The following is a 25,018-nucleotide window of genomic DNA, read 5'->3' as shown; positions in this document are numbered from 1 at the left end:
CTGACTAGTTAAGAATTAAGCATCAACCTTTTCTCTATTTTGCTTGCCAAAAGCCATTTTCTTGCATCATGAAGACCATTCTCCTTTTTTAAAGTCTATAGACATAGAAAAGGTAAGAGATTAAAAAAAAATTAATAACCCAGGCTATAACTGGGAAGTCCTTTCTTCCTCCTTTTCTCTATTTTTCTCTTCTCCTTTCCTCTGTTATCCTCTTCTCTCTCCACCTCACCTGTCTACTTTTCATTCCTTTTCTCACCTGTCCTTTTCTTTCTTCTGTTCTTTTCATAATCTCCCTTACTCTCTTCACTTTCTTCTCCTTTCTTCCTCTGCTCATTTTAAATCCTTTCTAATTTCTCTTTCCCTTTTCCCTGTCTTCTCTTCATTTCCCTTTTTTCATTGCTCTTTTAACTCTTTTCCTAACCCTCCAAAAACATTGTGAGCTCTTAAAATTGACCTTTTCTCATAAATCACAGTGAAGAAAAAATTTCTGTCATTTAGAATCCCATTCATTTAGGTTCTAATTCATTGAGGTTTTGCTATACTTCCTAATTACTAAACATTTTTAAGTATCTGTATCATTCCAGATGTTGTAGGAGGCAGAAAGTGGGTTAATTACACAAATAACTTTGGGGGGGTCTTCTTTATCTTGGGAAACTCATTTGTTGAGAATTGTGGGTCCTGGAGAATTGGGAATTTTATGTTTAAAAATGGAGCTTGGCACTTCATGTGTGGATAGAAAGACCTGAAGGAATATAGCTGGACTTCATCAAGCAAATCTCTGTTAAGATTTTAACCCTTTGGTCTGACTAGAATTATATTTTTAAACCCAGGACCTAAAGATATATTCTTTGGTAAATGTAACAGGACAAAAGATTGACATGAATTACCGGAAACAAAGCCAATGGCCCTAAATCCCTCTCCCTTGGGAAACAATTTGCACTCTTTATTGACCCTGACCACACTTCATGCATACTGAATAACATAAAATACCAAAACAACAAATTAAGAACAGCTCTTTCAGAGATATTCTAATAGACAATTCTTCAAATATGGCGATAGCTTTCTCTGCAGATTATACTGACCTCTCTGACTTTCTTTAAGCCCCAACTAAACCCTCAGCTTTTACTGGTAGGCAACCTCTCTTAATTCCAGTACCTTCCTTCTGTTAATGATATACTATTTATTTTCTATTCAACTTGCTTTGCTTCTATTTATTTGAACATTGGCTTTGCCATTATAATATAAACTCCATTAGAGCAGGGACTGTCTTGGGCCTCTTTTTATATCCACAGATTTTAATACAATGTCTGGCATAAGGTAGGTGCTTAATAAATATTTATTGATTGACAATAGATTTAATTCTAAGCTTTGTATCATCCTTACATTACATAACATTTTACTTTCCTTACAAAGCCCACAGATGATCAATATCATTGCCACTTGAGGGCACTTGGGACAATGTAAAGATATTTAGAGTATCTACATTGCTCCTATCAGATTAAATGTAAACTTTTCAACATCTGTAATGTAACTTTTTATCATTATTCTTTTTTTGGAATCTAACCTCTTCACTGATCTTCTCTTGCTATGCTTATTAATTTCCTGTCCATGTCTTCTACTTGCTCCAGGGGTTTATGGAAAGGTGCAGCTTCACAGTGCATACCCCAGGAAAGCCTGGACACATCTTGGAGCTGACATTGCATCAGGAAATGAGAGGTGAGGGGTCAAAGTTAGTTTGGGCCAGTATGTGTGCTTGATATTTACATTGCTTCACCTTAAAGTGTTATTTCAATGCAAAGTTAATTATTAAATGAATCACCTTCAGAAACATTTATTTTTGGAAGATAAGTAATTTAGAGTTTGGAGGAATTCCTTTAGAGACATGCATTTCAGTTATGCAATAAAATCTTACCAGTTCAGAGTAAAAAATGGAAATGTGCCAGAGGGAAGGGTCTATGTGAGTACTTGTGTGTGTGTGTGTGTGTGTAGGGATGTAGGTATGTGTATCACCTCAAGTGTCTAGTACCTGACCAAGCACAGGGCAATTTGCCAAGAAAAACAAATAGCTAACCCCATGAAAACAAAGAGAACCAACCAAAAAACAAAAACTTGTTTAAATGAAAGATTTATGCTAAATTTATTTTTTCATAGAAACCATGCTTTAATAATAATGATATTAATAATAATATATTCATTTATAATATCACTATTATATGTTGCATAATATAATATAAATATTAATATGTGAGACACTGTATTAAGTGCTTTGCAATTATTATCTAATTTTGATCCTCACTACAACTCTGATAGGTAGGTGATATTATTATCCTCATTTTACAGATGAGAAAACCATGGCAAATGAAGAACCACTTGTCTTAGGGTAACATGATTTGAACATGGGTTCTTCCTGACTCCAGACCCAATTCCCTACTCACTGTGCCTCCTAGCTGTCTTTTAGAAGGCTTGAATCAAGGCTTCTTTTGGCAGTCTGATAAAGCCTATGGAGTACAGTTAGGTAGTGCAGTAGATAGAGTACTGGTCCTGGAGTCCTACTCATCTTCCTTAGTTCAACTCTGACTTTAGATTTTTGCCAGTAATGTGATCCTGGGCAACTCACTTAACCCTGTTCACCTTGATTTCTCCATCTGTAAAATGAGCTGGAGAAGGACCTGCCAAACCACTCAGGTATCTTTGCCAAGAAAATCCCAAATGAAGTAAAAAAGAGTCATACACAATTTAAAATGCCTGAGCGACAACAGAAAGAAGACTATAGACCTTTTTAGTTTATGTGCTACCAAAATGACCACCAGAATAATATTTTAAGTGGCATAAAATATGTAGAATTACAAAGGGTATCAATTATATACTACAATATAAAGCTCATGGACCCTATGATTGAACACTGAAATGATTAATATACTCTATTACAATCTGAGACCATAAATATATGTGGTCAGGGACTGTGTCTTATTTAAAATATTTTCCTCAGCATTTAGCACAGTACTTTTAACATTGTAGGTGAGTATTAATCTGTTCATTTTTCTGGACTTTCAGTAATGATATTGGCAAATGATTGGTTATAAAAGAAAAATACCAAGGCTTTTGTAAAGTCACAAGTCACTCATTCTATAACCATCTTTTCTTAGGATAAAAAAAATATCCCAAGCCTAGAATAGCCTAAAGCCTGGAGTCATATGTAGCCTTTATCATTTAGCTTTAGCAGAATTTTAGTTCAGTTAACACGACAGTTTAAATTGTTTGTGTTTATATATGTGTGTCTCATACATGGTTTTAAAAGATATTTAGAGGTGATTTAGGAAGTATACAATTATTCTCCTTTATAGTTTTGGGATTTACTTTCCTTTAGCTGTGTAATGTATTAATGGCAGGAGAATGGAAAATGTGCTGATATTTTGTTTATCCTTTTTAAAAGTTATCTTTCAGGAGAGTTCCACAGTGATTATTCATATTTTCCTCTTTTCCCATCTGGTTCTCATTTTTGGTTACAATTATGGTCACAAACAACTCTTCATCTTTCTGTTGTTTTTTTTTAATATTCAGAACAATTGAGGTCTCTTTTCTTTCCTGTATGATGATCATTAACATTAATCAGAGATACTGCATGCATCAAGGATTGGAACAATCATTAAACCAGTATTCTTTGAAATGATGTAATAGTTAAAATAGGATATGCCATAAACTGTAGTGATTAAAATAGTTGGGTGTCATAAATTGTAGTGATTAAAATGTGGAAGACTTAAATTGTAGTAGATATAAGAGTGGATGAGTAAATTGTGATTGCAGAAAATATGTTTTCACTACAGTGTCTTGTTTTTAAATCAATATATAAGGTGGTCACCAGGAAAATATTCCCAATTATTAATATACCCAAGTCAACTGGGTTTTATAGAGAGTTTTAATTAATACAAATGAGGAATTAAAGAAAAGGAGAGAAAGAGAGAAAAAGGGAAATAGTGAGAAACGGATAGGCCAGCCCAGGGCAGCCCTGGCCAACCCAGGCCTAAGCCCTAAGAGAAAAGATCAGTCAGTCCTTAATCACTCACCACAAGATCTGTCCAAGCAAGGATTCTAGTGACACCAGGCCAGCTCCATCTCAGCTGCCTTCACCAGCTCAATCCTCCATCTGAAATGTCCCCGAGAGAGTCTCCAGAGAGACCCTTCAAGGCAGCCTTTCCCAGCTGACTCTTCTTAGAGAGAGCTTTTCGTCTCCTTTTAAAGGGCATTTTCTCCTTTGTCACCTCCCCTAAATTCTTACATCTACCAATCACAGTAGACGTTTTTCAAAGGACAGCCCATTCTTAGTTCACACCTAAGAAGGTGTGAACTTTTGAGTAATTTACACCAGAATAGACTAGAATCTCTGAGTAAGTTTTCACCTCTTTGCTCCTTGTAAGTTCACAAGTTGCCTGACCTTTATAGGTACTTAGCACCCCTTTGTATTAATTCTAAAAATAGGCATGGCTTAAGTATGGGTTTAAGTATTTTTCCTTGTTCAGCAAGGAGTTTTCTCCCCTAAAGCAGTCTTAAGTATGGGTGGAGTAGAGGTCTTCACATTACTGATCTAAGTAGAGTTCTCACTTTCCAAATGGGGAATGGTCCCAATAGGGAATTGTCCCAATGGAAAATTCCCCAATGGGGAATTTTTTAACATTCACAAGTCTGAGAAATTTCAAGATTCACAATGACTGGAGTAGAAATTGGGGGAGTGAGAATAGAACCAGGTGACATGGGTATTATAATATGGGAGTAAGTATTGTAGGGCATCTATACATTCATCCATTTCTCAAGAAACATTTATAATAATGATGATGGTTTACATTTATTAATTATCTACTATATGTGGGGTCCCATAGATTATAGGCAAACAATAGGGATACCAAGAGGAAAAACATTATTTTTCTGGGTTTCAAGGATCTGGGGATCCTTGAAAGTCTACCTGGCGAAAAGACATATGTGAAAATGTGAGTATATGTGATTTGAAATATAGTTATTAGTAAGCAGTGTAAAAATATTTTTAAAAAATAATGATGAGCTCCACAAAATATAGATAGAAAAACTGTTCAAAAACTCTTTGTATACTTTTGATAGAGGTAATCAAAAGTATCTTCAGTGATGAAGTTAAGCTTAAATGTGAAATTCCCTTCAAGGACAGGCACAAGGACGCTAAAGAGACTCATTATAAAAACAAAGTATTTATTGAAATAAATAAGGATAAATAAAGGATTTCTAATTCTAAGGGATTCTAAATCCACCCAAAAGAACTCCCAAGTTCTGCAAGGAACCTCTTCTCCTGTGTTTCGCAGGCTGCACTACTCCTCCCTGATCTGACTAACCCAAATTTATACTATCTAAATAAAATTCATTGCTATTATCCTTATAAATCTTAACTTTGCCTTCAAATTATAAAATAACAAAGGCTAGCTGGTTGAGTCTTAATAAGAATCAAGTTAGAACTCTGAGTCTTAGTAGTCTCAGAGTCCAAACCAAAGACCAGGTTTCTCTTTGGTCTTCTCAGAGTTTAATCAATCTATATAAACTGCAATAGATAGACAATAGTGTTTCCCAAGTTGGGAAAGGAAAACACTGAGCTCCTTCAGATCTTTCCCTCAGACAGAGAGAGAGGCAAAGATGTTACCTCCTCCAGCCCTGAGAGAGAGTCTCTGAGTGTGTGTGTGTCTGCCAACTGCCAGAGACCAACTCCCAACTGCCAGAGAGAGTAATTGACACAGAAAAATGGTTATAACTGTCACATCTAAAATTAACATGCTCTCTCAGCTCTGCTTCAAACTCCAATTCTTTTCTCAAACCAGCCACTATATTTCTTATCCCTAAACTAATAAAACAATACTTATTTTCTAATATCATCCTTACAGCACACAAGAGAGATCTCATATTTGCTCTTGAAGTGCCTAGTGATCTATCAGATGGAACTAGAAGCTGATCCCTAGCTATTTGTGACAAATTATAGGCAAAGATTTGATTGTGTGAAGAACAGGAGTATGTGGTATGAGTGACTGGGTAAAAGCAGAGGATTTCTCAGCAGAAAAGTGGTTCAGGTGTCCATCCTTAGATGCTTGGAGGTACATTGGAAGTCTTCAGAAAAGGATCCCCAGTGAGTTCAGATTATATTCTAGGGTAAATCTGTATATTAGGAGTGGGGCAAGATCAGCAATACAGTAGGGAGGAAAGTGTGCCTAGCCTATGTGAATAGGTGAAAATAAGAATGAATTGGGTCCTTTTGATTTTGGCCTATAGAATTTAACCTCCATGGTGATAAGAACTGGTTAATTTTTGTCTTTGTATCCCCAGTGCCTAGCACAGTGTCTGGCTAATAGGAGGTATCTCAAAAATACCTTTTGATGGGCAGCTTGATCTCCAAGGAATGATTAACATTTCTCCTCAAATTGTTCATGACCCTTAACCTGGACTTCCTACCTTTTGTATAATAGTATTATAGTGAAAGGGACTTTGGAGTTCATCTACTTCATTCACATCTAATTTGTCGAATTCATTTAAAGCTAAGGAAACTGAGAATTAGGGAATTGAAGCAATTCACTTCAAATCATGCAGGAAGTGGTAATAGAGACAAGATTTAATCTTAGGTCCTATGACTCCAAATTCAATGCTCTTTGCACACAACACATTTTACTTTGTATCTTTAATATATGTGCATGGGTTTTTTTCTTCCTACTGCCTTTGAAATTAATAGCTTTGTGAAGGCAGGGGCCTTACTTTATCTACATTTCTTTTGTGTTTAACACTGTGCCCTACACATAGTAGGTGTTTAGTAAATGCTTGTTACTTTTCTGATTGCTTCTCATTCTTAGTGCTTCTCCTTCTTCCTCAAAAGTTCTAATCAAGTTATCTTTATGAACTCCTTAAGGTGTTGCTTACAAAGAACAAATGTCTGTTCAAGACATATATTTCAGTATCATAGCTTAATTAAGAAGGCAAAAGTATGGCCAAGGGGATGTCCAGTATCTTATTGCACAAGGAGAGGAATTCCCTCTTTCTTCCACTCCACCTCTAAGTGCTGAAGGAGGATTTGAGAACAACGACTCTATGAACAGCTGTTTCTTAGCTATAAAGAGCATCACTGAATGTAGGACTTGAAGAATTGAAAAGAAGAGAGAGTATACTAGGAAAAAGGAATGTTATAGGCAAATTTATAGTGGAGGACAAGTGCTTCCCTCATTTCTATAATATTTATCATAAATCAGAGATTTAGAGCTGAAATGGATCTTAGAGGCTATTAATTGCACTCTCTTCTTTTTATAGATGAGGAAGCTGAGTGCTAAAGAAGCTATGTAATTTGCCAAAGGACATATGGCTAGCAAATGGCCAAAACAAGATTTGGCATGCCCGACTTTTTACTAATCCAGTAGTTAGTCCACAGCCAGAGGTGTAATTTTGAACAAATCATATAACCTCTATCAATCTCGCTTTCATTTCAGTGGTTTGATGGGAAGAGCAATGAATTCACACTCAGAATTAAGACTCAATGAGTTAAAACTCCTGGGCTGGATTCCCAGGACTACTATTTACTGCCTTTATGACTTTTCATCTCTTTGAACCTCAGTTTCCTCATCTGTATACAGGAGATATAGTACATACTTATGAAATCTATCTAGAACTTGAGTGAATCTCAGCGATCAATTGAGACAACATTTATTCAAATACCTGAAGACAAATGCTTCAATCTACAAAATAGTTTTTCTTTTCAACTTTCCATTTGCCATGATTTCTAGTACCCTTACCATCTTAGTTACTTTCCTCTGACTGCAGTTCGATTTGTCACCATTCTTCCTAAAATGAAGCTACCAAAACTAAACCCTAAACTCCCCATGTTGTCTGAGGATTACCATTGTTTAAGGTAGTAGGTAATGAAGCATCTTAAATGCCTTCATAAAGGATTTCATATTTGATCCTGGAGGCAATAGGGAGCCATTGCAGTTTATTGATTAGAGCAGTGATTCTCAACCTTTCTAATGCTGTGACCCCACAATATAGTTCATCATGTTGCAGTGACCCCAAACCAAAAAATTATTTTGGCGGCTACTTCAAAACTATAATTTTGCTACAGTTATGGTTTGGAATGTAAATACCTGATATGCATTATGTATTCTCATTGCTGCAAACTGAGAGGTTGAGAACCACTGGATTAGAGGATGATATGGTTAGATCATTTCATTAGGAAGATCAATTTTACAATTGAGTAATGTTTGGATGGAATAGGGAGAGAAGCAAGGCAGGGAAACCAATAAGTAGACTATTGAAGTAATCTTGGCAATAAGAGCTAGGATTTAAATAGAATTTTTAAAGTTTACAAAGTGCTTTTTTGTATTATATCATCATTCTAAAAATAAATTTGTCAAATAGGTGCTACTGTTATGCCCATTTTAAAGATAAGGAAAGTGAATCTGAGAGAAGTTAAGGGACTTACATATCTTACATATCTTAAGGGACTTATAGGCTCACATATCTATAATCTGAGACAAGATTTTATTCACATTTTCCTGACTCCAATTTAAGGTTTCTCTTCACCCAGAGGCTACCAAAAACAAAAACAAAAACAAAAACAAACAGATGAATGAACAAGTGGGTAGATAGACAAATAGATAAAAATGTAAAAAAAGGAGACCAAAGGGCAGAGCTTTGATAATCAAAAGATGAAACATCTGAACAAATCAATGTACTGAGCAATGTATGACAATTGCTTAACAAATCAGATCAAGCCTTTTCCTCAGTTTAAGGTTAGACCCAGAGGAGAGAGTGAAAGAGATTTTATTAATCATAGAAAAAGCAATTAATTAAAAGGAAATAATACAATATTAGGCAATCTGATTACCAATTGGATGAAAGATTGAGGAGAATAAACAGGTATGGTTTCTTGAATTAAGAAAAAAGATGTGTCCTACTGTGACAGGCTGGCACATAATAAAAGTGCTAGAGTGAAGAGTATATTAAACTGATCACATAAGTGGGGGAGGGGCCCTAGGAGTTTGGAATCTGGAGGAGGAGAAGACTCTGGCTAGTAGAGGAGTTGGACTCTCAGTCTTGAGAAGCTGAAAAGAGAAGTTGGGAAAAGATTTTCTCTTGAGTGTTACCCACTTTTCCTGCTGGTGACTGGAAATCCTTCTCCCCAACACTTCCCAATCCAAGGGACTTTCTGAAGAGAAATCTGAGCAGACTTTACCTAAGTTCCTGTTGCCCTGAGTCTGAACTGTGGCCAAGGGGCAAAACTCAGGGTTAGTCAACCTGACTTCCTCTCAGGGGGCACAGGTTGTCAAACCCTGAGTTCCCCCAAACTCGAGGAGGGAGGAAAAGGGTTTAGATAGAGACAGGTACCCCTTTTTCCCACGTTTGTTTCCCATTCTTCCCTGCCCATTATTCCTTTTGTACTACCTGATTGAGTTGACATTAAAAGTTATCTCTTCCCCAAGCTGAGTGTGAGTGAACAGATCAAGGAGAGACCCTTTGGTCTCTAATAGAGGAGAGGGAACAAGAGGGACAAGTGAAAATTGGGGAGAGCAGTGTGAAGATTGGATTTAGCTCTCCCAGATTGTAACAATGAAGATACTTAGGTATTCCTTGATTGTGAAGATTAAATTATAATTCCCTGATTGTAACAATGAAAGTACTTAGCTCTTCCTTTATTGGGAAGATTGAATTGTAATCCCCAGTCTATTTTTAGATTTTAATCCCCAAAAGCCTTAACTCAGTATTTAAAGTAGATCTACCCATTTGAACTACAAAAAGGTGCAAACTAACTACTAAAGGTACGAACTACCTACAAAAGGTGAGAGCTAACCAAAAAAGTTATAATCTAACCAAAAAAAAAAGATGTGAACTAAAGAGTGGGCAGTTCCTTCATGGTCACCAAATAATTGTTAATTTTTTTTTGTGGTTGGACCTGAATATTTAGTAGGTGGTCCCATACAGATCAATCAGTTATTATTTACATGTTCCTCTGATTGTTTACAGAGGTATGGAGTAGTGTATTATAAAGGGTTGTTTAGTTGTAATTGAGGGGTTCAGTCTTTCAGTATAGAGAGGGGAGAAGAGAAGAGAACCTCCCTCCAGGGTGTCTGCTGTGATTGGTAGACATGAAATTTAGAAGAGGTGACACAAGAGAAAAAGATCTTTAAATAGAGGACCACAAAGGCCATAGATATAGATCAAAGAACTCTGACTCAGAGTTGTACTGGAGGATCAGTCTCTCAAGCTTGGAGTGAAGAAGAGTCACTTGGAGGAAAGACTGGAAGACAGACACTTGAGGAGAAACTAGAAGAGAGACATTCAGACTTGGAGTGAAGACACTTGGCTGTGGATCTGGACCCTGGAGGAACTCATTCAGGAGACCTCAGACTGCTTTCCTTTTAGACTGTCACCATGGTGAGTGAAAGGATGACTTAGTTCCTTGTCCTTTCTGGAGTTGTGAACCTCCAAGAAAGGCCCATCATCTTGAGACTCCTTTTCCCTGAGAAGGGTCTTAGAATTTCTACCTGGCTCAGAGGAAGCCAGAGTTTTCTCTCTTTCTCTCTTCCTTAATATTTTACACTCTACTGTAAATCAAATACCGTAAATTCCATTTATTTTAGTAATTCATTTTGGGATTTAGAAATTAAATCCCTGGTGACCACATATTAAATATTCAAGTCCAACCACAAAAAAAAAAATTAACAGCAGCTTTAGTTAAGGAGGTAAGGCAGAAGGGGGAAAATCTTCAAACCCCCTCTCCTCTCTCTGGGCCAACCCTAAACATCAGCTGTCTCCCCTGAACCCCGCAGTGAGAAGGGAAGTTCTCCTCTCTTTTCCCTTCTCTATAGTGAAAGACTGAACCCCTCAACTATAACTAAACAACCCCTTATAATACACTACTCCCTCCCTCTATAAACAATTAGAGGAACATGGAAACAATAACTGATTGATCAATATGGGACCAGTTTTCAGATAAAACACATAAGTTGCTTGAGATACAATTAGGGAAAAAATCCCTTTAATTAGTTTTGGCCTCTGACTGTGTTTCTATTCAATATAAGAAAGGCCTTTGGTTAAGGGTCTGTCTCTAAACAGCAGGTCCTATTTACCAGGCACAAAGGGATAGATTCAAACAATGTAATAATTTTTTCTCCTAATTCCCAAAATTGATAAAGTTTTCTCCCAGGACAGAATTTGGACTAGGTTCATAATTGAATAGAATGAGAATTAGGGACTTCTGGGTTAATATGGCTGCAATGTAGAAGCAAGCTTTTTCCTCTCCCCACAGCAACCAATATAAAGTGCCTAAAAAGGACAAAAAAAAATCAGAAGAGCAAAGGGGCTCCACTGTAGGACACAACCTTGATTTGGGCATTTCCACACTATAAGGGATGAAATAACTCCCACCAAAATGTAAGCTGATCAAACCTCCCCTACTCCACCTATGATACCAGCCTCAGAGTCAGCTTGCCAGAATCAGAGTCAGAATGGGATAATCTCTAGGTTATTGGGAGCTGGCTGAGAACACCACAGACTTACCAGGAAGACCTGGGACCCCAGGAGGCTGAGGAATGCAGTCATTGGGTGCAGAGATAGAGTAGAAAGGAGTGGCACACAGCAGAAACTACAGAGACTCAAAAAATAGCATCAGGGCAAAAACCACTCTATAACTTGATAAACAGAGACTTCCCTCCTCACTCAGACTTCTGGCTAGGAAGGGAAGGAAAAACCAACAAAAGAATGGCCAGCAACACCCAAGAAATACAATCTTCAACCACCAGAAAGAACAAGAAAAAAGCATTGACCCTGGATAATATTTATGGAGAAAAAATCCAGACTGTAGAGAACAACAAACAAGTAAACACATCCAAACATTCAAAAAAAAATGAAAATTGGTCACAAGCTCTTGAGACACTTAAACTTGAGCTGATGAACCAAATTAAGAAGATAGAAGAAATTTGCAAGAAAAGTAGGAAATGGTTCAAAAAGAAAATAACATTTTAAAAGACATAAAATCACACTCAGAAAAAGAAGTCCAGAAATAAAATTAAATGATAAGCAAATTGGACACCAGAATTAAACACCTGGAAGTCATGAAAAGCAGGATAGAGAAAACTGAAAAGGAAAAGCAAATGATCATAGCTGAAAACCAGTCTTTAAAGACCAAAATTTGGCAAATAGAAGCTAATGATCTCACAAGACAGCGAGAATTAATAAAGCAAACTCAAAAGAATGACAAAATAGAAAGTAACATGAAATATCTCACTGAGAAGATGGTTGAGTTGGAAAAAAGGTCCGGGAGAGACAATTTGAGAATCATAGACCTACATGAAAACCTGGAAGTAAACAAAAACCTTGCCATCATACTATAAGAAATTATCGAAGAAAACTGGTCAATGTTCTTCAACAAAAGGGCAAAATAGACATTGAAAGAATCCATAGATCACTCTCTATATTACATCCTAAAACTATACTAGTGGGAGACCTGAAACTTCCTCTATCAGACCTAGATAAGTCTAACCAAAAAATAAATAAGAAAGAGGTAAGAGATGTGGATGAAATCTTAGAAAACAATTAGAATTAATACATATGTGGAGAAAAATAAATAGGCACAAGAAAAAAATACACCGTTTTAGCAACACATGATAAATTCACAAAGATAGATCATGTACTAGGGAATAAAAACATGGCAAACAAGTGCAAAAGAGCAGAAATAATAAATGCAACCTTTTCAGATCATAATGCAGTAAAAATGATAATTAGTAAGGGTACATGGAGAGGCAAGACAAAAATTAATTCAAAATGCAATAATATGATTCTCCAAAAATCAATTATTTATAAAACAAATCATAGAAACAATCAATAATTTCATTAAAGAGAGTGACAATGCTTAGACAGTCTATCAAAATCTATGGAATACAGCCAAAGCAGTATTAATGGGAAAATTTATATCCTTTATACTTCATATATTAACAATTTGTGGAGGGCAGAGGTCAACCAATTGGACATGCAAATCAAATATCTATAAAGAGAACAAATTAAAGTCCCAAAATAAGAACTAAATTAGAAATCCTAAAAATTAAAGGAGAAATTGATAAAATTGAAAGTAAAAGAACTATTGAATTAATAAATAAGACTAGAAGCTGGTACTTTGAATGCAAACAAATAAAATAAAGTACTGCCTAATCTAATTTAAAAAGGAAAGAAAACCAAAATAACAGTATCAAAGATGAAAAGGGAGACCTCACCTCGAATGAAGAAATTAAGGCAATCATTAAAAGCCTTTTTGCCCAATTATATGGCAATAAATATGGCAATCTAGGTGATATAGATGAATACTTACAAAAATATAAATTGCCTATATTAATAGAAGAAGAAATAGAATGCTTAAATAATCTCATATCAGAAAAAGAAATTGAACAAGCCATCAAGGAAATCCCTAAGAAAAAATTCCCAGGACCAGATGTATTCACAAGTGAATTCTATCAAACATTCAAAGAACAACTAAACCAACTACTACACAAACTACTTGAGAAAATAAACAAAGGAGTTCTACCAAACTCTTTTTATCATACAAATATGGTGCTGATTCCAAAGCCAGACAGATCAAAAACAGCGAAAGAAAACTACAGACCAATCTCCTTAATGAACATAGATGCAAAAATATTAAATAGAATACTAGCAAAAAGAATCCAGCAAGTAATCAAGAAGGTTATTCATTATGATAAGGTGGGTTTTATACCAGGAATATAAGGATGGTTCAATATTAGGAAAACCATCCAAATGACTGACCATATCAACAACCAAACAAACAAAAATCACATGCTTATCTCAATAGACCTAGAAAAAGTGTTTTACAAAATACAACACTAATTCCAATTGAAAACACTAGAAAGTATAGGAATAGAAGGGTCTTTCTTAAAAATAATAAACAGTATATATCTAAAACCACCAGCAAACATCATCTGCAATATGGATAAATTAGAAGCCTACATGATGAGATCAGGAGTGAAACAAGGATGCCCATTAGCACCTCTAATATTTAACATTGTACTAGAAACACTAGCAGTAGCAATTAGAGATGAAAAGAAATTGAAGTTATTAAAATAGGCAAAGAGGAGACCAAGCTATCACTCTTTGCAGATGATATGATGATCTACTTATAACAAAGTTAATTTGGAAGAACAAATGATCAAGAATGTCAATGGAAATAATGAAAAAAATGTGAAGGATGGAGACCTAGCAGTACCTGATCTTAAACTGTACTATAAATCAGTGGTCATCAAAATAATATGTACTAGCTAAGAGACAGAAGGGAGGATCAGTGGAATAGACTTGGGGTAAAAGACCTCAGCAAGACAGTCTATGATAACCCAAAGATCACAGCTTTGGGGACAAAAATCCACTATTTGTCAAAAAACTGCTAGGAAAATTAGAAAACAGTATGGGAGAGACTAGGTTTAGATCAACATCTCACACCCTACCCCAAGATAAATTCAGAATAGATGAATGACTTGAATATAAAGAAGGAAACTAATTAAATTAGGTGAACACAGTAAACTTGTCAGATCTTTGGAAAAGGAAAGATTTTAAGACCAAGAAAGAGAAAAAATTACAAAATGTAAACTAATTTTGATTACATTCTACTAAAAAGGTTTTTTATAAACAAAACTAATGAAACCAAAATTACATGGGAAGCAAAAAATTGAGAAAAAATCTTTATAATAAAAACCTCTGACAAAGTTCTAATTACTCAAATATATAAAGATTTAAATCGTACAAAATTATACAAAAAAGCAAGCCATTCCCCAATTGATAAATGGGCAAGGGACATGAATAGGTAATTATCAGATAAAGAAATCAAAACTATCAATAATCTCATGAAAAATGTTCTAAATCCCTCTTGATTAGAGAAATGCGAATCAAAAGAACTCTGAGGTACCACCTCAAACCTATCAGATTGACTAATATGACAGCAAAGGAAGATAATAAATTTTGGAGGGGATGTGGCACAATAGGGACATTAATGCATTGCTGGTGTATTTGTGACTTGATCCAACCATTCTGGATGGCAATTTGGAACTATGCCCAAAGGGCTTTAAAAAACTGCCTGCCCTTTGATCTACCTATACCACTGCTGGGTTTATGCCTCAAGCTGATAATAAGAAAAAAAATTGTACAAAAATATTCATAGCTGCGCTCTTTGTGGTGGCAAATTTGAAAAATGTGGGGATGCCCTTCAGTTGGGGAATGGCTGAACAAATTGTGGTATATGATGGTGATGGAATACTATTGTGCTAAAAGAAATAATGAACTGGACAAATTCCATGTGAACTGGAATGACCTCCAGGAATTGAGGTACAATGAAAGAAGCAGAACCAGAAGAACCTTATACACAGAGACGGATATACTGTGGCACAATCTAATGTAATGGAGTAGCAATGTTCTACTACTACTACTACTACTACTACTACTACTACTACTACTACTACTACTACTACTACTAGCAGCAATGCAATGATCCAGGACAACTCTGAGGGACTTATGAGAGAGGATGCTATTCACATCCAGAGAAAGAACTATGGGAGTAGAAACAGAGAAGAAAAATAACTGATTACATGAGTCAATGGGGATATGATTGGAGGTGTAGTCTCTAAATGATCACCCTAATGCAGATATCAATAATATGGAAATAGTTCTTGATCAATGACACATGTAAAACTCAGTGGAATTATGTGTTGGCTACAGAAAAGTGTGGGAGGAGGAGAGGGAAACATGAATCATATAACCATTGAAAATTTTTCTTAATTAAATAAAATAAAAAAATAAAATCATCAGGTCATAGAGTAAGAGATGGATAGAAAGAACCTTAGAGAACATTGAGCCTAACTCCTTCCTTTTAAAGTAGAGGAAACTGAGGCACAGGGTCATAAAATTAATAATTGTCTGAAGCAATATATTAATTAAGAGCTCCCTAACTCCAGGCACTGTGCTCTATTGTGCTATGGTACACTAAATCGAGGATTGATGGGATCTTAGACAATATTCAAACCAATTCCACCTTCATCGATGGGTAAACTTAGGACTTGCCCCTAGAGGTTGTGACTTACCCAAAGTTATATACGTAGTAACTGTTAAAGAATCGAATTTAAACTCTTCCCACTAAAACCAGAATCTTCTTCTCTAAGTCACTTTTTTTAACATCCTTATCTTCTGTCTTAGTATTGATACTAAGTATCAGTTTCATGGCAGAACAATAGGAGTTAAGCAATTAGGGTAAAGTGACTTTCCCTTGGTTACACAGCTAAGACATATCTGAAGACAGATTTGAACCTAGGACCTTCCATCTTCAGGCCTGGCTCTCTATCCACTAGCCACAGAGTTGCCCTAATTAACTTTTGCACAATCTTGTTTAATACTTTTCATTGTCCTTTTTCTTATACTGGGTGTGTGAATTAGACAATTATTAGAAAATGATTGTGATTTTTAAGTTAAATATCTTAATAAAACAAAGCCTGCTCCCCCAAAATGAAAGAGAATTAAACTATCTCCAGAATTGAGTCAAAGACAAAGTCAAGGTGGTTCACTCAGTTCCTGTATATAACCACTTGCTTCCTTTAAATTCCTTCAATTTCCTTACAGGGGAAAGATGAGGACTTGAGGCTTAGGTTTATATAGAGTCATTTGCTTGGAGATACAAATGGAATTGAAGGTCTCATACTGATTAGAGTTGCCAGGAGAGTTTAGAGACTAATACTGAGGCCAAGGAGAGGTCCTTTCGGTAGTTCCCAAACTTAGGAAAAGGGAAACCAATGAATTTACACATTTTAAAGAAATATTTGACAAGAATCAAAACAAATGAATAAAAAAAAGTTTTTATTGATCATTTCTATGTTTTTGCCAGTACATAGAATTGTGCTTTTCACATTGTAGTCACCTACTAAGTAATTATCGAATGAATGAGTAAATCCTTTGTTAACCCAAATATTTCTTTCTCTGGTTATTCTCATTAATGTAATGAATTTTCTCTCTAAACTCCCAAACAACATAAAAGAGTAACAAACACAGGGAAAAAATGGGAAGGTTGAGTTTGTGACACTTCCCTCTTTAAAACTCACCACTCTAGGGGGCAGCTGGGTAGCTCAGACACTTCCCAGCTGTGTGACCCTGGGCAAGTCACTTGACCCTCATTGCCTAGCCCTTACCACTCTTCTACCTTGGAGCCAATACACAGTATTGACTCCAAGATGGAAGGTAAGGGTTTAAAAAAAAAAAAACTCACCACTCTCTGTTCAAGAAAGTACTTGCTTGTTTATCTGCTATTAAATTTAGAGGCACTAGATAGAAGCTGTGACAACAACATTGCATACCTTCTGAATAAGAAAATAAAGTTCCATCTGAAAGAATTCTATTTAATAAACCATCAATCAAAAATGATGCTATTAAAATATGATATAATTAAATATAATTTAATTCAGCAAACACATTTAATGAGTACCTGCTATGTACAAGGAAATTCAGAAAATCTTCACAGAACCTAGCCCATTTTAACAAGGCTCTCCTAGTTCTTTTTACTTTATGTAACTTGGAAAACTTATTTGATGGAGAAGGCAGGGAGAAATGGAGAATGAACATCTCTTGATCTTTCTTAGTTACCCTAAATGTAATTGATATGAAAGGCTGAAATTTCATTTACTTTACTTTGCTGGTCCTTGTTATTATTATATAATTATAATATATTAATATATTTTTATTATTACTATAATATTGTATTTTCATAATATTATATTCTCTACTGATAATACTCTCTCCTAGTATAGTTCCTACCCATCTGACCATTTATTCTAAGACTCTTGCTGACTGATCATCCATTTGATGCCGCATAACTGTGAATATTCCTCAGGGTCCTTTTCTTTTCTATTTCTGCCCTAGAGGTTCTAAACCTGGAGCCCTTAAACCCCTAAAGAGATAGATTTAAGGGGGTCTGTGAATTTCAATGAAAAAATGTCATTACTTTTTTTTTACCAACCTCTAACTGAACTTTAGCATTTCCATCAATTATTTAAAAATCATTATTCTGTGAAGGACTCCATAGGCTTTACTAAAATGCCAAAGGGTACATCACACACACACACACACACACACACACACACACACATATGCACACAATTTTAAGAAACCCTGTTATATTTACTTGGATTGTATTTCTCCCATTTCTACACATCCAGTCCCAGATTTCTTCTAAACTTCATTTCCATATCCCCCAATACCTATTAGAATTAGAGATCTTGGTGACATCTCAATATGTCCTAAACTGAACCAATATTTCTCCCAAGGTTATAGCCTTGCCATTCTTCTCAAATTCTTTGTCTCTCATCCTACATATCCAGTGACTTGCCAAATTTTGATCTATTTCCTATTTCTGACTCCTATCGACTCACATTGCCTTCACCTAAATTCAAGCCCTTATCACCATTTATGTTTAGCCATTTAAGTTCTGTCCAACTCTATGGGTTTTTCTTGGCAAAGATACTGGAACAGTTTGCCATTTTCTTTTCCAGCTCATCTTATAAATGGGAAACTTAGGCAAATAGAATTGTGACTTTTTTAGGGTCACACAGCTAATAAGTGTCTGAGGCCATATTTGAACTCAGAAGGATGAATAAAGTTTCCTGACTCAGCTCAGTACTCTCTCCACTACACCACATATCTGTCTGTATATAAAATTTTTTTTAAATAATAAAAACATTCATTTTAGCTCCCACTTCCCCACTACCAATATAGGGGGAATAAAACCATAAAAGGAAAACAAAACCCTTTTGACAAATATGAAGATTTGGTCAAATCAAATTTCTATATTGGTCATGTCCAAAAAAATGTATATCTCATTCTGTATATTGAATCCCTCACTCTCATATAGGTAGTATTCTTCATCATCAGTACTCTGGAATCATGGTCAGTCATTGTATGAACTAAAGATCTGAAGTCTTTTAAGACATTACTTTTTTTACATTATTGTTGTTACTTGGATTCCCTGCCTCAAATTGCTTACCACATCTCATAAGTCCATTCTACACACTATTGCCAAAGTAATTTCCCTTAAGCACAGATCTAACCATGTGATTTCTCTACTCATTTAACCCCAATGGCTTTCCATTGCTTCTCGAACAAACTATAAACTCTATTTAGCTTTTAAAGCCCTTCTCATCTTGACCATAACCTATTTTTTCCAGTCTCATTATATAATCCTTTCCTTCAATATTTTCCAATCTAATCAAAATGACTTTTACTCTTTTCCTCCCATCTGACACATTTCTTGTGTCCATATCTGCATTGATTTTGCCCCATGCTTGAAATGTATTACTTCTATACCTCTGCATGATAGAATTCCTTCTTCCCTTTAAAATTAGGTTCAAGTATTATCTTCTGGATTGCCTTTCATAATCTCCTAGTTTCCTCCCTGTTAAAATACCTGGTATTTAGCTACTTTGCATGTATTTATAATTATTTACTTTCTATTGATGCTACATAGTTTTTATCTTTTACATTAGAACATATGTTCCTCCTTTAAGTAGGTCTTGAGTCATTTTTTGGTATTTGTATCTCTAATGCCTAGCAGAATAATGCCTGTTGATTGATTGTACTGTACTCCTTATGATGATACAGGATTCTAGTGAAGGATGAAGTGGATTGGAGACCACAAGACAAGATTGTACTGAGTTCTTCATCTTATGAACCTCATGAAGCAGAAATCCTCACCATAAAGGAAGTCATGGGTCAAAACGTGAGACTCTATGAGCATCTCAACCACAGACACCTTGGTAAGGACTTTGACAGTAAAGAAGCATATAAGCCTGAGCTACGTGACTCAGTGGATAGAGAGTCGGTCCCAAAGACAGGAGGTTCTGTTCAAATATGGCCTCAGATATTTTAAAATTATGTGAACTTGGGCAAGTTAGCCCCAATTGACTGGCCCTTATGCTCTTCTGCCTTAGAATTGATACTTGGTATCTATTCTAAGATAGAAGGTAGGAGTTTTAAAAAAAATAAGAAAGAAAAAAATTAAGTAACAGATGAATCTTTGTGATTGTATCCTATGCCCTGCCAAAAGGATTTTATGGTTTAATAAATTCTATTACAGATTGATCTTAGATATTATGAATTCTATCTAATCTTAACTCAAATCAAATCACATGAAGATTCATTATCTGAGTTGTTAAATGCTAAAGTTATAAGATTTAGATATCCAAGATGTTACTGCTCACCTGGCCCAGCTATCTCACTTTGCAATGGAGAAAACAGAGGATGGGATTGAATAATTTCTCCAAAATTTCACATAATAAATAACAAGTAAATAATTTTAATACCTTATATTTGTATGTTGCTGTATATTTTTCCAAATGTTTCCATCTATTTTCTCATTTAAGCCTCATAATAAACCTGTGAAATAGCTAGAATGAGTAATATCTAACTTATGAAATAGACCAAAGAGAAATTAAATGATTTGTCTAAGATTTTATATCTATTAAGGAGCAGAGTCAGTCTTCAGACCTGATTCTTTTAATGTTTACTGCAAGACATCTTTTATGATTCTGTAAATTTCACTATTTCTTATCAATTTTTATATATTTTTATTTAAATTAATTTATTTGCTACATTAAAATACCAAGCTTAATCCCTATCCCTTCTTTATTCCTCCCCATTAGAGAAGGCATCATTTGACAAAAAGATATATGTGTATATGTATATATAAATTTATGTCTTTCTATTTATCAGTTCTTTCTTTGGAGGTGGACATACACAGATCATTCCTCAGACAATATTTCTGTTCCTGTGTATAATGTCCTCTTGGTTCTTCTCATTTCATTCTTCATAAATTCATGTAGGTCTTTCCATGTTTTTTCCAAAACTAACCTGCTCATCATTTCTTATGATGTAGTGGTATTTCATCACAATTATATGCTACAACTTGTTTAGCCATTTATTCTTTTTAAACAAAGTAGTTCTTTTTCTTCAATTGTATGCAAAAATAATTTTCTTTCTTTTTTTGTTATAAACCCTTACCTTCCATCTTAGAATCAATACCAGCTATTGATTCTAAGGCAGAAGAGTGTTAAGGGCTAGGCAATAGGGGTTAAGTGACATCCTCAGGGTCACCCAGTTAGGAAGTGTCTGAGGCTAAATTTGAACCCAGGACCTCCCATCTCTGGGCCTAACTCAATTCATTGAGCCACCCAGATGCCTCCCCCCAATTTTTTTCAACATTAATTTTGTAAATTTTTAAATTCCAAATTATCTCCCTGTCTCTTTACCTCTCCTCTATGGCAAGCAACTTAATTTAGACTATATATGAACATTTATATTTGTAAGGCAAATATTTTTTTTTGACAATGGGAAGCCAAGAAGCAGGAAAAAAATTTTTTCTATGTTCAAATAGAAATTCTATAGCCAAATCAGAATTCAACTCCCATTCCCTGACTTTTGAATTTATTTCTTTTTAAAATTTTTTACTTAATTAATTAATTTAGAATATATTCCCATGTTTACATGATTCATGTTCTTTCCCTCCTTTTCTCCCTCAACCCTCTCATAGCCAATGCACAATTCAACTGGATTTTACAAATATCATTGATTTTCAATTTATTTCTTGGGATACAGAATAAAAAACATAATATTTATTTTAAATTATTTCTTACCTCTTATTACTGTGGCATGAAATTGATTCTTCTTTTGAAATATGCTTGTATAAAGGACATTTTGTTGTTTTACTACTGAAAATCTAAGTGTATTTTGTTATAAAATTACCATTGTAATGAATTAAATTCTATGCTATAAACACTTATTGAGATAATTATGCAAAAGGAAAGGAAGTTCATATAAGTACTATGAGAAATTTGAGGAGTAATATTGAATTATTTTATGGAGACCAATCAAATAATCTGCAAGCATTTATTAAACACTCACTATGTGCTAAGCAATGTCCTAAGTGCTAGATATATTACAACAAAAACAAAAACTATTTTTGGCCTTTAAGAACTTATGCTTTACTGAAGAAAATCAAAATTCACACTAACGAAGAAATACAAAATAGACTCAAAGTAAATGCAATGTACTTTTATTGAGGTGAAGGAAAGATTTTAATATAATAATTTTAATGAAGAAAGGCTGCTTTGTCTCAGCCCTTTAATGCCAGAAAGGTAAATAAGCTTTGTGATTCCTAGAAGATTGAGAGGCCAAAGATGGCTAACAACTAAGGGAATCAGGAAAGACTTCGGGTTCCAAGAAGCTATAGCATGCACAGAGATGACAGGCTGGTAGAACCATCTCAGTAGTGGGTTAAACCAGGGTGAGGGTAACTGACAGATTGAGTTAGGGAGATGTCTACCCCAATATGTGAAGACTTCCCTCAGCAGAATGGGCAGATGAGAATAATTTGTTCTGAGAGCCATGCAGGAGACTGAAGCAGGCATTGTAGTACACTTGGTCAGACATTAAAGTTGCCAAGGTCATCCAGCACATTCTGAGCCATCACCAGTGATCCTGACTTTTGTCTTGCCACTGAACTTTGATCACTCTGGAAGAAAGATGGAAGCTAATGATTTTGTACAACTCTGCCTCATTTAAATCCAGTTCACATGTAAGTCAAGACATTATCCGATGATGCCATTGATCTGCTTCACGAAAGAGAGACCACCACCACCAAATGCAGGCACTGGCATTTGAGTTAATTCTTGGAGGGAGGGAGATTCCAAAAAGTAGAGGTGAGGAGGGAGATCATTCCAGTCATGAGGTGGCAGCCTATGCAGAATCACATGGAAGCATAATGCCCCTGGGAAATGTGAGTAGGCCTGTTAGTCTGGAACATAGATTATACTAGAAAGAGTAATGTGAACTAAATCAGAGGAGAGAGGTAAGAGCTCTTTGGTGAAGGACTTTGAATGCTAGACAAATGAATTTGAAAATGCTAGACAAAGAAGTTTGAAGTTTAGCCCAGAGGCAATAGGGTATAGGGGAATGAATATTTTCAGTAGCTAACCTTCCCCGAAATCCCTAATATTAGAAATAAAAGGGGCAAAAAAAGACCAATTCAGACTAACAAGAAAAGAGCCATTAGGTCTAGTGAATAATATCATAAAGTAAAGGAATGATAGAAACATTTCTCTCCAGGTAGAAAAAAAGAGGACTTTGACTTGTTAATGGAGTTTATAATATGACCTTAGATTGTTTCACTCATTCACGGAATGAATGTTTTTCATTTCTTTTTGTTGTTGTTGTCGTTGTTGTTTTAAGAGAAATAAAAGAAAGACAAATGCATACCAAATCCTATTGCTAAGTTGCCCAGCATAAATAAATAAATAAAATTAGACTGTCACCTAAGTTAACAAACATTTATTCAGCAATTTCTACATGCCAGGCACTTGCCAAAGTGCTGGGAATAGAAAGGTTCAAAACAATCCCTGCCTTTAAGATGCTTACAGTCTAATGAAGGTACACAACCTGCAAACAACTAGGTGGAAACAAGATTCATAAAGAAAAAAATTGGAGACAATCTCAGGGAAAAGACCCTAATATGAATGAGGACTGGGGAAGACTTCTTGCAGATGATTGGACTTTAGTTGAGGATTGAAGAAAGACAGGGAAGCCAATAGATGGAGATAAGGAGGGAGAGAATTCCAGGCAAGGGGATCAGCCAGTGAAAATGCACAGCACAGTGAAAATGAGATGGAATGGCTCGGGGATACACAGTAAAGACATCAGAAATTATTTCAAATCAGTTTTGTAGACTTTATTTGGGGAGCAATAAGCTTCTGACCTAGTGACTCCATGATAGAATTCTTCTTTCTGTTCAACTTCAACTTTTGTTTTCTTTTTACAGTTATGAATTATTGCCTTAGCATTGTCACTTAGCCTAGTTGATCTGGGATTCCTCATTCCCGGGAAAGTGGTCACTTGACAGTATACAACAAAACTGATGTCTAGACCTGATAGACTTAAGGAAGGAGGATGGGGACACCACTAATTGGTTAGCTCTGCCCTGGTTTCTGGAAGCAAGTTGTCAGTGACGGTATCTACCTTATTGAGAACAAATGAATTCTTGCTCTGACACACTCACTCTGATCCCAAAGAGAGACAAGTGAGTAGCCTTTTCATTTCTCAGTTGATGTTTGTGGAGAATGCCTGAGGAAAAGTGAGCCTTAATGTGGGTAGAACTTCTGAGGGGGAGAAGTTTTTCATTTGTCAGTTTGACTGAGTCCCCAGTTGGTGATTTCAGAAATAGACTTTAAAATTGTATTATCACCTCTTGTCCCTCTGCCATAGGAAGTTCCCATTCGATGGAAGATGGCAGGCACATTTCTCTGGCTGCCGAGGTGGGCCTTCTGACTCGGAATATAAAAATCCAGCCTGATGCTCCGTGTGGTGGAAGAATGGTTGTGGGGTCCTTTCAAAAGCCCAATGGAGAAGAATTTTCAGGTATGTGAAATTGCATCGGCTTGATAATTCTAGTTACAGACTAAACTCATACTAGGAACAGGATTTTGAGTTTCCTTATCTGTCCTGTGATGGGGCTGGACTCCATGATGCCTGGGAGCCCATCCAGGTCAGCAATTCTATGATTTCATTACCTTAATCTGTGTCCATTTATCAATTTTATGTTAAATCAATAAGGCTGAGAAAATATAAACATGCATTTTTAGCTCAGAGAGCCTATCTTCCTAGAGAGGTACCAGGTTATGATGGCAAGAGTGCTATTTTTGAGTCAGAAAATCTGAATTCAAATCCTGCCTCTTTTATTTATCATTATATTTTCCTGACCCTCATTTTTTCACTTTTAAAATGGGGGTGGCAGTGGAATAATTGGCCTCTTTAAGTCCCTTCCAACTCTAAATGGTCCTAAGAACTATAGTTCTATGAGCTATGATTGATCACATTGTGAACAATGTCCTCAGACTTGTAGACAAGTCGAACCCTACATAATTTCTTTGCATTCTATTGTTTCTATTGGCTCTTCCACTGT

General features: G+C 35.5%; 1 protein-coding gene across 2 annotated transcripts in view; it reads left to right on the top strand.

The window, feature by feature from the left end:
* The window catches only part of PKHD1 (PKHD1 ciliary IPT domain containing fibrocystin/polyductin), a 770,507-nt gene that overhangs the window by 553,279 nt on the left and 192,210 nt on the right, over positions 1-25,018 (top strand). For both annotated transcript variants that reach the window (XM_007484081.2, XM_016431130.2), the window contains exons 55-57: positions 1,629-1,716; positions 19,669-19,823; positions 24,322-24,474. In XM_007484081.2, coding sequence (XP_007484143.2) covers positions 1,629-1,716; positions 19,669-19,823; positions 24,322-24,474 — 396 coding nt within the window. The remainder of the gene's footprint in view (positions 1-1,628; positions 1,717-19,668; positions 19,824-24,321; positions 24,475-25,018) is intronic.

Source organism: Monodelphis domestica, chromosome 2 (genome assembly GCF_027887165.1).
Source record: "Monodelphis domestica isolate mMonDom1 chromosome 2, mMonDom1.pri, whole genome shotgun sequence".
NCBI lineage: Eukaryota > Metazoa > Chordata > Mammalia > Didelphimorphia > Didelphidae > Monodelphis > Monodelphis domestica.
The sequence above is the reverse complement of the archived record's forward strand: the minus strand, read 5'-3'. Positions and strand labels throughout refer to the sequence as shown.